Source organism: Sorex araneus, chromosome X (assembly GCF_027595985.1).
Source record: "Sorex araneus isolate mSorAra2 chromosome X, mSorAra2.pri, whole genome shotgun sequence".
Taxonomy (NCBI): domain Eukaryota; kingdom Metazoa; phylum Chordata; class Mammalia; order Eulipotyphla; family Soricidae; genus Sorex; species Sorex araneus.
Window position 1 is genome coordinate 233,719,586 of NC_073313.1, and position 15,240 is coordinate 233,734,825.

At 41.0% G+C, this 15,240-nt stretch overlaps 1 protein-coding gene across 1 annotated transcript in view; it reads left to right on the forward strand.

Annotated features, from left to right (window-relative positions):
* Positions 1-14,721, forward strand: part of LOC101540787 (aldehyde oxidase 4-like) — a 99,918-nt gene extending 85,197 nt beyond the window's left edge. The window contains exons 31-35 of the mRNA XM_055121837.1: positions 231-345; positions 529-594; positions 3,562-3,747; positions 11,999-12,166; positions 13,879-14,721. Coding sequence (XP_054977812.1) covers positions 231-345; positions 529-594; positions 3,562-3,747; positions 11,999-12,166; positions 13,879-13,932 — 589 coding nt within the window. The 3' untranslated portion in view covers positions 13,933-14,721. The remainder of the gene's footprint in view (positions 1-230; positions 346-528; positions 595-3,561; positions 3,748-11,998; positions 12,167-13,878) is intronic.
* Positions 14,722-15,240: the final 519 nt, after the last annotated feature.

The window sequence follows — 15,240 nt, forward strand, 5'->3', positions numbered from 1 at the left end:
CCATCCATACCTATCTATGCACACTCTGACCTACCCCAGAAATGTTCTCTGGAGGACAGGAAGGCCTGTGAATTTTTCCCTCCCAAGGTCTGCAGTGATTGGCACAGGCCCCTGGCTGGAGACAGGGAAAAGGTCTTCAGTGCTATGGGGCTGCCAGAGCCCAGTAGACAATCTGATTACTAATAGTGAAGACACTGCCAATTTGTTTTCCTCCTAACTGCCCTTCCCAGAGGCTACCAGACATACATGGACTGGGAGAAGGAGGAAGGTAAACCTTATCCATATTGGGTTTATGGAGCAGCCTGTTCTGAAGTGGAAATCGACTGTCTGACTGGGGCATACAAGGTAAAGAACAATATGCGCTGTCACTAACTTCCTAGTGAAAACACATGCTGATGTGTTTTCTACTTTATGCTATAAATACTAATCAACTTGATTGTCCCAGTGGGACAAAGACAGAGCTGTTCATTTATTATGATGTATTTTAAATAAGTAATAACTTGCAGAATTTCTTTTCTCTTGGCACAGCAACGTAGGACCGATATCTTCATGGATGCTGCTTTCAGCATAAACCCAGCCCTGGATATTGGACAGGTATGTGATGCAGAACTACCCCACAGAGTGACTGGTCATTTCCATTCAACTTTTTGTTGTTCCTTTATTTTTTTTTCAGTGTTCTTCACACTTTACACATATCTGGTTAAAAAAAAAAACAACTTGGTGGGGGCTGGAGCAATAGCATAGTGGGTAGGGTGTTTGCCTTGCACGCCGCTGACCCTGGTTCCATTCCCAGCATCCCATATGGTCCCCTGAGCACTGCCAGGAGTGATTCCTGAGTGCAGAGCCAAGAATAACCGCTGTGCATTGCCAGGTGTGATCCAAAAAGAAAAAAAAACTTGGCAATATACTATATATACAAGTATATGTATTTATATTTAATATTTATAATGCATGTATAAAGATAAAATAGCTAAATAGTGGGAGAATATAGAGAAAATGAAAAGTAAATGATAAAATATTGGAAGGAAATTTCCAGAAAAAGTGTACAATTATTGTCTTTTTGTGTCAGGAATGTGTGATTTATTCTGCTCCATGTTTATAATTTTTTCTTCAGTCCACATTAATTTATTCACATTAGAGAATGCTAGATAAATGCATTAAAAAGCAACATCATTACTCATAGTTTTTTTAAACAGATTGAACAATTTGGAAATATAAGATTTTCCTCTCACTAAATCTGAATTGTGGGGATTTTTTTTTCCTCAAAAAACATACATAAAATCAATGAGCCCAAAGTCTTTTCAGATATCAAGTTTCTAGGAACCTTTCTAGTTATTGAGGTAGATTTTCATTTTAGCTTGGTCTGTCTCTCAAAGTGAGGTGAACAGAGAAGCTGCATCAACTCCCCCAGACTTGTCAAGTTGGTCCAAAATTAAACTGTAAGGATCTGGGGGGTTAACAGTTTGTCAAATCCTACAGACATGTAGTGCTTAATCTGCCAACAGCTTTATCCCACTCTAAGTCCTAAGAGATCATTTACCAAGATTGGCCAGTGAGTTTTAAGAAGTGGGTCATCTTCAAGTGGTGCTCAGAAAACCTGAGGGCAAGGGTGGGGGAGTTCCAGAAAGTCTGATGGTTCAGTGTGAGGCCTGAGGATGTGGAGTTGCTTGGACACTGTGGTACTGGGATTATTCAGACACCACAGTAGGATTTAGTGGTGGGGTGGGGGTGAGGGACATCCAAGACCACACCCAGTGGTTCACTGCACATAAGCACCTTAATCTCTGCTCTATCTCTCCATCCCCCCAATGGGTTTTTTACTGGTATCTGTATATTTCTCAAACATTGGTGCTCAGACTCTGCAACAGAAGTACTTATGATGTTTACTGGGAGCATGATTTTCTGGCCCACATAATTCCAAACTTGCGCTATCAGCAGTTAGCTGACCAGCAACTTGGAATCTGCACCTGAGTGCATTTTGATTGCTTGTTTATTTGTTTTGGAGTCATACCCAGTGGTGCTCAGGAACTCTTCCTGGCTCTATGCTCAGGAGTGATCCCTGGTGGTATCCAGAGAACCATGTGTTAAACTGGAACTCTTGGACCTCAATCCTTTCTTTTATCTTCCTCAAGCATTTAGAAATACCAGAATTTGAATATACCTTATTTCTAAATTTAGTATTTAAAAAATATTCAAGTGTAGTCTAGACTCTTCAGTAAAACAGCCTTTTTACAAAGCTGTTCATAATTAGGTTTCAGTCATACAGTGTTCCAACACCCATCCCTTCACCAGTGTACATTTCCAGTGTACATTTTCTAGGACCAGTATCCCCAGGAAAGACAGACTTTAAAGGGGGGCTTTTTCCTCAAGTATAATACTTTATAAATAAAGCACAACATGACTTTTTAGGGTGTCTTGCTAACTGAATTAAATATTTAATTAAAATTTTAATTTAATCAAAATATTTCTCCCAACCTACATTATTTAATATCTATGTCCTTTCCATGGGGCTGGAGCGATAGCACAGTGGTACAGCATTTGCTTTTCATGCAGCCGACCCATGTTCGATTCCTCCACCCCTCTTGGAGATCCTGGCAAGCTACCAAGAGTATCACGCCTGCATGGCAGAGCCTGGCAAGCTACCCGTAGCATATTGGATATGCCAAAAACAGTAACAATAAGTCTCACAATGAGAGATGTTACTGGTGCCCACTCGAACAAATCGATGGGCAACAGGATGACAGTGACAGTTCTTTCCATAATAAATAAATGAAAGAGCTCAAGATATAATAGACTTCAGTGTTTTCTTTTTAATCAACTAAATCTTTTAAGTTGGGACTATACAATGCTCAGAATCAGATCCAGACCCTCAAATATGCAAGACATGTACTCTGTCACTTGAACCACATCCCTGTCTTACAGTTCATGCTGCATTAATGTTAAATTCCTTCTTTTCATCTAGTTCAAATGACCTTTACTAAGACTCTACATACTAGGCATCATGACAATCAGAGAATGCAAGGCTAGACCTCTACAGGGCTTCTAAATTAGTAAGAGAATAGAGAGGGTAAAAAGACAGCATAGTGAACAACAAAAATGCTCTGAGCACTTCCAGAGTGGAAAACATGTTTTAGATGGAGTGAATCAGAAGAAACCAATTTCTAGTCCATGGGGTGGTAGAAGTAGCCTAAAGGCTCCAAGAGGCAATTATTTATCTGAACTAGAGGATAATTAAGAGTTTTCCAGGTGGACAAATATAGATGGGAAGCAATTAAGAATGTCAAGAGAAACTATAATTACAAAGATTTGAACAAATCTAGTGGGCTTAGAGATTCACCTAGAACCTGGAAAATGTTGGCTATCTTAGTGAGAAGAGCAGAGACAAGGTCAGGCAAGTTAGTAGATACAAATCCTAGAGGAGCTTTTTAAGTTCACCACAGTGCTTTCAAGAATGAATGACTGTAGCTCAGAGCTTCAGTCACATTAAAATATTCATTCAACCAACCATTTACACTATTTATTCATCTACTTATAAACTATAATTAATTTTTTTGCCTTTAGATTGAAGGAGCATTTATCCAAGGCATGGGATTATATACCACAGAAGAACTGAAATACTCCCCAGAAGGTGTGCTTTATTCTCGGGGTCCAGATGACTACAAAATCCCCACTGTCACCGAGATACCAGAAGAGTTTTTTGTCACTTTGGTGCATTCCCGCAATCCCATAGCCATCTACTCATCCAAGGTAAGGATCCAGGACCTATATATATATATATATATATATAGAGAGAGAGAGAGAGAGAAATTTTATAACAAGTTACAGTAGACTAGGTGGCTTAAGCAGCAGAGATCTGGGGCCAGAGCAATAGTATAGTGGGTATGGCACTTGCCTTGCATGTGGCCAACCCAGGTTTAATTCCGGGCATCCCATATGATCCCTCCAGCAAACCAAGAGTTAAATGCAACTTGAGAACAATGCCAGGAGTGAGCCCTGATTGCCACCTGGTGTGGTCCAAAAACAAATAAACAAATAAACAAACAAACATCAGAGATCTATTGTCTCCTAGTTCTACAGTTGACAAATCAGATTTAATTTCTTCCAAGGCCTCTCCATGACTTATAGATAGTGGCCTTCTCACTGTGTCCTAATATGATCATGCAATTTTCCTCTATGCATGCCATAATTTTTTATAAATTTACCAGTTTATAAGGCTGCTCAGATCGGGACTGGGCCTGCTCTGCCCAGATTTCCCATTTCCCAGTAGCTAAGCGGTCATACCCAGGACTGCCCCCCCGCCCCATCCTTGTGTAATCCTGTCAATGGCCAGCATCCAGAGACTTAAAAGCAAGCTTCCGGAAGACATTTTATAGCCTACTTCTCCTCCTGGGAGAACCTGGCAGGCAAACTACTGGGAATTTTCTGCCCACATGGGAGAGCCTCGCAAGGTCCCCATGGTGTACTAATATGCCAAAACCAGTAACAAGCTGGATCTCATTCCCCTGACCCTGTAAGAGCCTCCAGTACAGCATTGTTGAAAGGACGAGTAGAGAGAGGCTTCTAAAATCTCAGAGCTTGGACAAATGGAGACGTTACTGAGACCACCCGAGAAATTTGACGATCAATGGGATAATGATGATGATGATGATGATGATGATTGGATTATAGCATAGACTGAAGATCTCCTTTTAACTTAATCTAGTCTTAGAGACCTTATTTCACAGTACAGTCACACTCAATGGTATGGAGTTAGGACTTCAGCACATGAATTTGGAAAGGAAGGACATGAATTCAGTCCATAATGGGCCTACTTTTTAAAAGAAATTGTGAGGGCTGGAGCAATAGCACAGTGGGTAGGGCGTTTGCCTTGCACGCGGCCAACCCGGATTCGATTCCCAGCATCCCATATGGTCCCCCAGCACCACCAGGAGTAATTCCTGAGTGCAAAGCCAGGAGTGGCCCCTGTGCACCGCTGGGTGTAACCCAAAAAGCAAAAAAATAAATTAATTAAAAATAATTTAAAAAATAAAAGAAATTTTGAAACAATTCCCTAAAATTTATAACTCCTTATAATGCAAATATAATATAATATCCCCACAAAGGGGGATGGGAAGAAAAGAAACTCAGGCAGACTTAGAGTAGAGTCGTGCATTCATTTGTGGGATTAAAAAAAATAAGTATAGGACTAATATCCAAGGTCAGGGAAAACAGGGGCTAGGAGGACAGGTGAGTGAGTGGAAGATTGTCACATGCGGGTGACAGGTAGAGGGCAGTTAGGATAGAGAAGGGACCAGTGTGGCAATAGTGGTTGGAAATGATCACTCTGGACAAGAACTGAGTATTGAAAGTAGGTAAAGGGATATACATGATAACCTTCCAGTATCTATATTGCAAATCATAATACCCAAAAGGAGAAAGAGAGAGAGAGAGAGAGAGAGAGAGAGGAAAAGGAAAAGTCCCTGCGGGGGGGGTGGGTGGGAAGAAAACTGGTGGTGAAAAATGTACACTAATGAAGAGACAGGTGTTGGAACATTATATGACGGAAACTCAATCATGAACAACTTTGTAACTGTGTGTCTCACTGTGATTCAACTAAAAAATTAAGTAATTTTTTAATTACAAAAAAAAAGAGTAGAGTCTTAAGATAGATCATGAAATAAACTGCTATGAGTGGGTATTTTCCTAGGAAGGTCAGAACTGATAAAATCTTCATGAACTCCTGAACCATGTGGACATTAAAGTCCTGTCTCCTTACCAGGCAGCTGCCAGCTGTATTCACTTGATCTGCATGTCCTTAGAATTAATCCCTGCCATTGGGATTTTCAGGGAACCATGGTTCTCAGGCAAGGTTATGCTCCTCACAGGAAAATAAGTTAGAGTCAACCTCTACCTGGATGTAGGTCCTTATCTTTTGTCACAATAAAGAATTTTAGGAAAGACTGGAGAACTAGTACAGTAAGACACTTGCCTTATGTGTGGTCAACCCAAGTTCAGTGCCCAGTGCTCCAGACGTGCCCCTTCTCCATGTCCCAACAGAAGTGATCCCTGAGTACAGAGCCAGAAGTAAGCCTTAGAACCACTGTTTAAAAAAAATTTTTTTTATAATTTATTTATTTTTAATTAGAGAATCACTGTGAGGGTACAGTTACAGATTTATACACTTTTGTGCTCATACTTCCCTCATACAAAGTTCGGGAACCCATCCCTTCACCAGTGCCCATTCTCCACCACCCGTAAACCCAGCGTCCCTCCCACCCTCCCCAATCCCATCTCCCCCCACCCCACCCTGCCACTGTGGCAGGGAATTCCCTTCTGTTCTCTCTCTCTAATTAGCTGTTGTGGTTTGCAATAAAGGTGTTGAGTGGCCGCTGTGCTCAGTCTCTAGCCCTCATTCAGCCCACAACTCCCTTCCCCCACATGGCCTTCGACTACAATGTAGTTGGTGATCGCTTCTCTGAGTTGCCCTTTCCCCGGAACGTGAGGCCAGCCTCGAAGCCATGGGGTCAACCTCCTGGTACTTATTTCTACAGTTCTTGGGTATTAGTCTCCCACTCTGATATTCTATATACCATAGATGAGTGCAATCTTTCTATGTCTGTCTCTCTCTTTCTGACTCATTTCACTCAGCATGAAACTTTTCATGCCCATCCACTTAACTACAAAATTCTTGACTTCCTTTTTTCTAACAGCTGCATAGTATTCCATTGTATAGATGTACCAAAGTTTCCTCAACCAGTCATCCGTTTTGGGGCATTCGGGTTTTTTCCAGATTCTGGCTATTGTAAACAGTGCTGCGATGAACATACATGTGCAGATGTTGTTTTGATTGTACTTTTTTGCCTCTCTGGGATATATTCCCAACAGTGGTATTGCTGGGTCAAATGGGAATTCAATATCTAATTTTTTGAGAGTCGTCCAAATTGTTTTCCAGAAGGGCTGAACCAGTCGGCATTCCCACCAGCAGTGAAGAAGGGTCCCTTTCTCCCCACATCCTCTCCAACAGCGGTTGCTTTTGTTCTTTTGGATGTGTGCTAGTCTCTGTGGTGTGAGGTGGTATCTCATGGTTGTTTTGATCTGCATCTCTCTGATGATTAGTGATGCAGAGCACTTTTTCATGTGCCTTTTGGCCATTCATATTTCTTCCTTGGTAAAGTTTCTGTTCATTTCTTCGCCCCATTTTTTGATGGGGTTGGATGTTTTCTTTTTGTAGAGTTCAACCAGTGCTTTATATACCATTGATATCAACCCCTTATCTGATGGGTATTGTGTAAATATCCTTTCCCATTCTGTGGATAGTCTTTGTATTCTGGTCACTGTATCTCTTGCGGTGCAGAAGCTTTTTAGTTTAATGTAGTCCCATTTGTTGATCTCTGTTTTTACTAGATTGCTTAGTTCCGTGTCACCTTTGAAGATACCTTTATCTTCAATATCGTGGAGGGTTTTGCCGACCTTGTCTTCAATGTACCTTATGGTTTGTGGTCTAATGTTGAGGTCTTTAATCCATTTTGATCTGACTTTTGTGCATGGTGTCAGGTCAAGGTCTAAACCCATTTTTTTGCATGTGGTTGTCCAGTTGTGCCAGCACCATTTGTTAAAGAGGCTTTCCTTGCTCCACTTCACATCTCTTGCTCCCTTATCAAAGATTAGATGATCATACATTTGGGGTTGTGTGTAGGGATATTCCACCCTGTTCCATTGGTCTACGGCTCTGCTTTTGTTCCAGTACCATGCTGTTTTAATTGTTACTGCTTTGTAGTAAAGTTTGAGGTTGGGGAGGGTGATGCCTCCCATCATCTTTTTCCCAAGAATTGTTTTAGCTATCCTTGGACGTTTGTCATTCCATATGAAATTTAGGATTGCTTGATCCATTTCTTTGAAGAATGTCATGGGTATACTTATAGGGATCGCATTGAATCTGTATAATGCTTTAGGGAGTATTGCCATTTTGACAACATTGATTCTCCCTATCCACGAGCAGGGTATATGTTTCCATTTCCTCATGTCCTCTTTGATTTCATGGAGTAAACAAAAGCCCAGGCCCAGATGGTTTCACTGGCGAATTCTTCCAAACATTTAAAGAAGACCTATTGCCTGTTTTCCTCAAACTTTTCCAGGAAATTGAAAAAACAGGAACTCTCCCAAACAGTTTCTATGAAGCACATATCTCCCTAATACCAAAAGCAAACAAAGACACCACTAAGAAAGAAAATTACAGACCAATTTCCCTGATGAACACTGATGCGAAGATCCTCAACAAAATATTAGCAAATAGGATCCAACAACTCATCAAAAAGATCATACATCACGACCAAGTGGGATTCATCCCAGGGATGCAAGGATGGTTTAACATTCGGAAATCAATCAACATAATCCAGCATATCAACAAAAGTAAAGACAAAAACCATATGATCATATCAATAGATGCAGAGAAAGCATTTGACAAGATCCAACATCCTTTCATGATGAAAACCCTCGCCAAAATGGGGTTTGGAGGAACTTTCCTCAAGATAGTCGAAGCCATCTATCACAAGCCTACGGCAAGCATTATCCTCAACGGGGAAAAACTAAGGGCCTTTCCTCTGAGATCGGGCACAAGACAAGGATGCCCACTCTCACCACTCCTCTTCAATATAGTACTGGAAGTACTTGCGATAGCTATTAGACAAGAAAAAGAGATTAAGGGCATCCAGATAGGAAAGGAAGAAATCAAACTCTCACTATTTGCAGACGACATGATACTATATCTAGAGAAGCCTAAAACCTCTACTAAGAAACTCTTAGAAACAATAGACTTATACAGTAAAGTTGCAGGCTACAAAATCAATACCCCAAAATCCATGGCCTTCATATATGCAAACAATGAGGCAGAGGAAAGGGACATGAAAAAAGCAATCCCATTCACAATCGTGCCCCAGAAAATCAAGTACCTCGGAATCAGCTTAACCAAGGAAGTAAAAGACCTTTACAAAGAAAACTACAAAATGTTTAAAAAAATTTTTAAGTGGGCTGGAGCAATAGCACAGCAGGTAAGGCATTTGCCTTGTACGAGGCCGACCTGGGTTTGATTCCCAGCATTCCGTATGGTCCCCTGAGCACTGCCAGGAGTTAATTCCTGAGTACATGAGCCAGGAGTAATCCCTGTGCATCTCTGGGTGTAACCCAAAAAGCAAAAAAAAATAATAAAATTAAAACTTTTTAAAAAACAGGAAAAATAAGAACTTTATGAAAAGACAAACATTATAGCAAAAGAAATGTTTAATATAGAACATAACACATTCAAGAGAAAATGTAAGCTTTGGAAAGAAAATGAGAAGCATAAAGCAAAGTAAAAGGGGGAGGAGTAATTATCAAAAAGAAATATGTGGGCATCTCTAAGATGAAAACCTTGAGTTGCTTTGGGATGCTAAGCATTTTCCAAGCTGTCTCAACTTAGCCTAAAGGTATTGATAGGGAATTGTCAAAAAAATGGCATTGCTTTGTGCCTGTTAATTGTCAGACCTTTGTCCTCAGTTGGCAGCAAGTTGATTCCTCTTCAGACTCTATTTTGTCTATCCAAACATTTCATGATTTTATGGCTTTCCTAAAGTTTGCTGCCAAAGGACCCCCTTACCTGACTGCCTACCTAAAAATTTATATCAAATTAAAAGAGTCAAGGAGTCAAAAATTTCAGGTTTGTTATGCTAATGAAATCATGAGATGAAACTGAAATTGTAGGCAAATTCATCAGCCCAGAGCCCTTTCTGTACCCTCTCTATGTTCCCCTTGAGTCAGTTTTTACTTCTTTGCTGTATCTCTTCTCACACCATTCCTAAATCAGAATTAGGAATCTCACTGAATATTTAGGTGGGGCTGTTGCTAAAAGCTACTGGGACAAATAATGCCATCCCATAGACTCTAAATGGTGTATAAGTTTTTACATTAAAGATTCTCAAACAATAGTGCACAAAGCACAATTCTCTGATTTCAATTCTATACTAAGCCCACGTGTAGTCAAATAGATGGAAACTTTAATCTTCAGTCTTCAGCAGATTCCTCTGCTTCTTGAGAGTAGGTCAGGGGCTGGCCCAATAGCACAGTGGGTAGGGTGTTTGCCTTGCACGCGGTGGACCCCGGTTCAATCCTCAGCATCCCATATGGTCCCCTGAGTACCGCCAGAGGCAATTCCTGAGTACAGAGCCAGGAGTAATACCTGAGCATCTCCAGGTATGAGCAAGAGAGAGAGAGAGAGAGAGAGAGAGAGTAGGTCAATGTTAGAAAGACAGCAAGACTTAATTGGAACAGCCAAGCTCCATTGCCGCACTAATTTTCCTGAGCACATCTCTAGAGACCATCCTGCCCTGGGCACAAGAGAGAGCACAACCATTTCCCAGGCACCAATTTCCTTACCCACTCCTCTTTGCCTCAGAAAAAACTTTTCCTTCCACCACTTCTACTTCCTCCTCAACATTTCCTTCAAGAGAAAACCAGAGCCAAAGATAACCTGTATCTGTAATGGATCTTTTGTCCTGTCTTTCCACTGAGATTGAACACAGACCAGTGTCAGACTACTTAGAAGTAAGAAAGAAAAAAAACTCAACACAAAAAGGCATTGGTGAATTAGTCAAACTATATTACTATCATACCATTAACTCAAAAGCATGTACATTCCAGGGTTGTTTGCACATGTGAAAACTTCAAGTCTGCTCCCTAGTGGTCACAATTTCACTGTCTTTCAAGCTCAGCTACAAAAATTGTGGTTGTGGACTGGAGCAATGGTACAGTGGAAAAGGCGTTTGACTTCCACGTGGCAACCTGGGTTCAATGCCCAGCATCCCATATGGTTCCCCAAGCACTCCAGGAATGAAGCTGAGTGTGGAGCCAGGAGTTACCCCTAGCACGGCAAAAAAAAAAAAAAAAAACTGTAACTGTGGTTGTCCTGTTTGTGTTTTTTTTTTTAATTTTTATTATATCACCATGTGAAAAGATACACAGTTCTCAGGTTTATGTCTCAGTTATACAATATTCAAACACCATCCCTTCACCAGTGCCCATATTCCACCACCAGAATCCCCAGTATACCCCCCGCCCCCCCACCCCCCACTGTATAACTGATGAATTTCACTTCATTTTCTCTTTACCTTGATTACGTTCCATATTGCAAAACAAAACTCACTATTGTTGTTGGAGTTTCCCCCCAAGAAAGACAGCCTTACTAAGGAAGCATTTGATAATTGATTTTCCATTAAAAGATTGTATGTTTTCAGTTTTTAGAAAAGGTCGCACGGCCGCACTAGCGGCCACGCAGCTCAGATGTGTTCCAGTCCCGCAACCCAGAGCCGTGTTAGTTGCTGCTCAGTGTCGCCAGGGCTCCATTTGGAGAAGGCGTGCCAGCTGTACCTCCTCCGTCTGGATCCCTGGTGTTGTTGGCCTGGGTTCCGTTCTGGAGCATTTCTCCGGCAGTGTTGCTCACCAGACTGCCTGGCCTCTTCTCTGTTCAGTGTGGCAAGATGGCACTGAGGGTGGGTCGAGGGCGGGACTTCCGGCGGCCGGGGCCATTTGGAGTTTGGGCTGGCGCTGCCCCACTCCAGTGCCCCCACCCCCGCGGCTCGGATGTGTTCCAGTCCTGCAACCCGGAGCCGTGTTAGTTGCTGCTCAGTGTCGCCAGAGCTCCATTTGGAGAAGGCGTGCCAGTGTACTGGTTGTGTTTTGAATTCAACAGAAATGGTCTGGAGCCCAAGTTGGAGTATCCTTGAGGCTACTGTGGGTTTTGATTTGGGGAGTTTAACCCCAGGGGTGAGGTAGGTACAGGATAGGTGTAGCACTAACAGGAATTTTAGCTGCCCTGCTGTCATGATATTGTGATGCATTTCTATAGCCATTTCAACTACTAGCCTCAAAAAAAAAAAAATCAGTGGGGTGTGTAAAGTAGGGGAGATTTGATTCTGATTATTTAGACACACTATGCTTAGAGGGTTATAAAGCCAACACAAATTACTCCTAAAATAATTATTTCTGACAGGGATTAGGTGAGGCTGGAATGTTTATGGGATCTTCCGTGTTATTCGCCATCTATGATGCAGTGTCTGCTGCCCGAAGAGAGAGGGGCTTGACCAAGACTTTCACACTGAGTAGCCCTGTAACTCCAGAGCTGGTCAGAATGACTTGTGTGGATCAGTTTACAGGCATGGTAAGTAAGGGAGATGTGAAAAGGTCCATTATAATCACTTCTTACATTGGCTTTCAGATTCTTGGTATGAATTTGATATCCATGACTAAATTGCAGGACAGCATTTTTTTCCCCCACTGAAAATTCTTATTTACCTCCACCTGTTATTTTCTATAGGCTTCAAAGCAAATGCAAAATGAATGAGCCTCTTCAAAACTCATGACTTAATTGTTTCAGACTATTCTAGGGTTGGAGAGATAGTATAGGGGTTTGAGCTCCTGCCTTACATGTGGCTGACTCTTGTTCATTTCCCAAGCACTGCCAGAAATGACCCCGGAACAAGAAGTCATGATTAGTTTCTGAGTACTGTGGGTATGCCTCCAGAAAAAAAAATAGAAAATCACATTCATTTGAACCAGTGTAAATAACAAAAAAAATGGTAGAATTCTGCCCTAAATTTTTAATCAAAATACAATTTACGTCGTATTTTAAATGCCTCAGTATCTATACTAGGTTAAATAGATAGCACAGGGGCTGGAGCAATAGCACAGCAGGTAGGGCGTTTGCCTTGCACACAGCCAACCTGGGTTCGATTCCTCCGTTCCTCTTGGAAAGCCCGGCAAGCTACCGAGAGTATCCCGCTGGCATGGCAGAGCCTGGCAAGTTACCCTTGGCCTATTTGATATGCCAAAAACAGTAACAAGTCTCACAATGGAGACATTGCTGGTGCATGCTCGAGCAAATCAATGAGTACTGGGATGACAATGACAGTGACAGAGAGCACAGCGGGTAGAGTGTTTGCCTTGCACCTGGCTGACCTGGGTTCCATTTCTCCATCCCTCTCGGAGAGCCCAGCAAGCTACCCGTGGCATATTCGATATGCCAAAAACAGTAACAACAAGTCTCACAATGCAGACATTACCGGTGCCCACTCGAGCAAATTGATGAATGGGATGACAGTGCTACAGTGCAGATATTAACCTGGTCAATTATCCTGAAAGTATTTTTAGGAAAACCCATAAAATAATGTAAGTAAAACTATAAAATGATTAAGCACACTTTGATAAGTCTTATAAAATCACACACTCACTGAACACAATTTTATTTTCTGGTAGTTATGAATAATATAGAACTATCCTCAGAAGCTAAATTTTAGATTTCATTGCTTACTGCAACCCTAATCTAGAACTATCATCAGAGGCTATATTTTAGATCTTATTGCTTACTGCAACCCTAAATGAGTCTCTGATATGCAATTATATTGCACAGCATGATTTTGAAGTTACAATGCATCTTATCCTGAATAAAACAAGTTTATGGGGATAAGAAAATGTATGGTTCAGGGATTAAAATAAATTAAAATCATATTATTTTGATAATAATGAAAAGGACATCAACTTGTTCCTTTAAAAAAAAAAACTTTTCTCATGGGATCAGAAAGATAATATAGACATGAAGGCAGCAACCTTGCACATGACTGATCCTAGTTCAGTCCCAGCATCACATGGTCTCCTGAGCACCTCTGAAGCAATTCTGGAATCCCCTGCACATCACCAGGATGGTCAGGATAATCCTACAGCACAGAACCTGGCAGCCTTGTTATTTAGGTATTCAGCCCTTAAGTCCCTGACCACTACTTGGGACTCCACTCAAAGAAATACAATTTTCCTTCTGAATAACATTACACATGACAGTCTTTTATTAATAGCTATCTTCTTTCTTTTTTTTTTCAGATTCCCAGAGATGACCCTTCAACATTTACACCTTGGTCCATTCATGTGTCTTAATTCTATATTTTCTTAGAAAATGAAAGAATATATGGTTAGCCTTAACATTTTCAAATCAAAGCAAACTATAGATTGGTTCCCAATGTCAAAGGTGATTTTAGAAAATTTCAATTCTTCTCTGTAGTTTAGGTTTATACTTTATGATTAAGTTTTAGCATGCAATTTTTTTATCAAAGGGCATAATGAGATTTAGAATGGAAAAAAACTACTCCTTTTGTTTGCATTATTATCCTGAAGATCTATATTATTATTTTATTAAGTATGATGACATTTTCATTACCCTGCACCAACTCAAGAGAGACTGCTCAAGTATTTCTTCTACAGAAATCTCAGTCTCAAAAAATACCCACCACTACAAACTATCCTTGTTGGAACCCCCAAAACCTGTGGTAACCTACCGATATTGTTACCTAACAATGTAGGTAACAATATACCTACCTATATTGTTATCTAACAATGTAAGTAACAATATAATCATGGATTCAGTTCTACTGCCACTCAGGAGGCCAATCATATGAGACAAACAGTGGAAGATAGAAAAAGAGCTCTATTGACTACAAGCTAGCAGTTTGATGATGGTGGACTCGCACCTTCAAAGCAACCCCTTTTATCTATATCCTCACAAAAAAACAGTTTTATAGGAAAAAGGACATGGAAGCATTGTTTTAGGAGGGGAGGGGGGCTATTGACTGGTAGATGCCAGGATGATCAATGAATTCATTCATGGGCTGGTCTCCTGACACGCATTTCTGATGTAACTGCAAATAAAGATTTCTGATGAAGGTTTCAGTCCTTGTATTCTTTAGGAAAGTATAAGGGGACATTCTTAATATTTTTAATTATCCCTCACCAGACCAGTTTACCAGTTTCTAATATTGACTTCAGCTCTCAATTTCTTGGGGCTGGGTTCAATACCTGACTCACCGGAAAGTCCCACCCTAGACCCACTAGTCGCCTCTAATAGAGATCTCTGTGGAGTCAGAAGACATGCTGCTTGTCAGTGCTGTAGTCTCCAACTCAATGGAATCAGGGGTTTCTGCCATTGCTAAGTGGCCTGTTTAGAGGAGAGTTAGGAAAATAAACCTTCCTAGGTCTCCAGCTGCCCTTATTTACAGTGAGTCATGCACATGGCAGAGAATCATCCTCCCCTGGGAAACTGCATGAGTTAAACAATGAACTCAAGTAACTCCAGAATTCCTGTTTAATATCTCAGCATCATCTCTCTTTTGATATGTGCCCACATCAAGAGGCTCAGAATTTTCAGGGAGTCTTTTTCAGTGTGTTACTTTGCTACTTTGCATTACATTG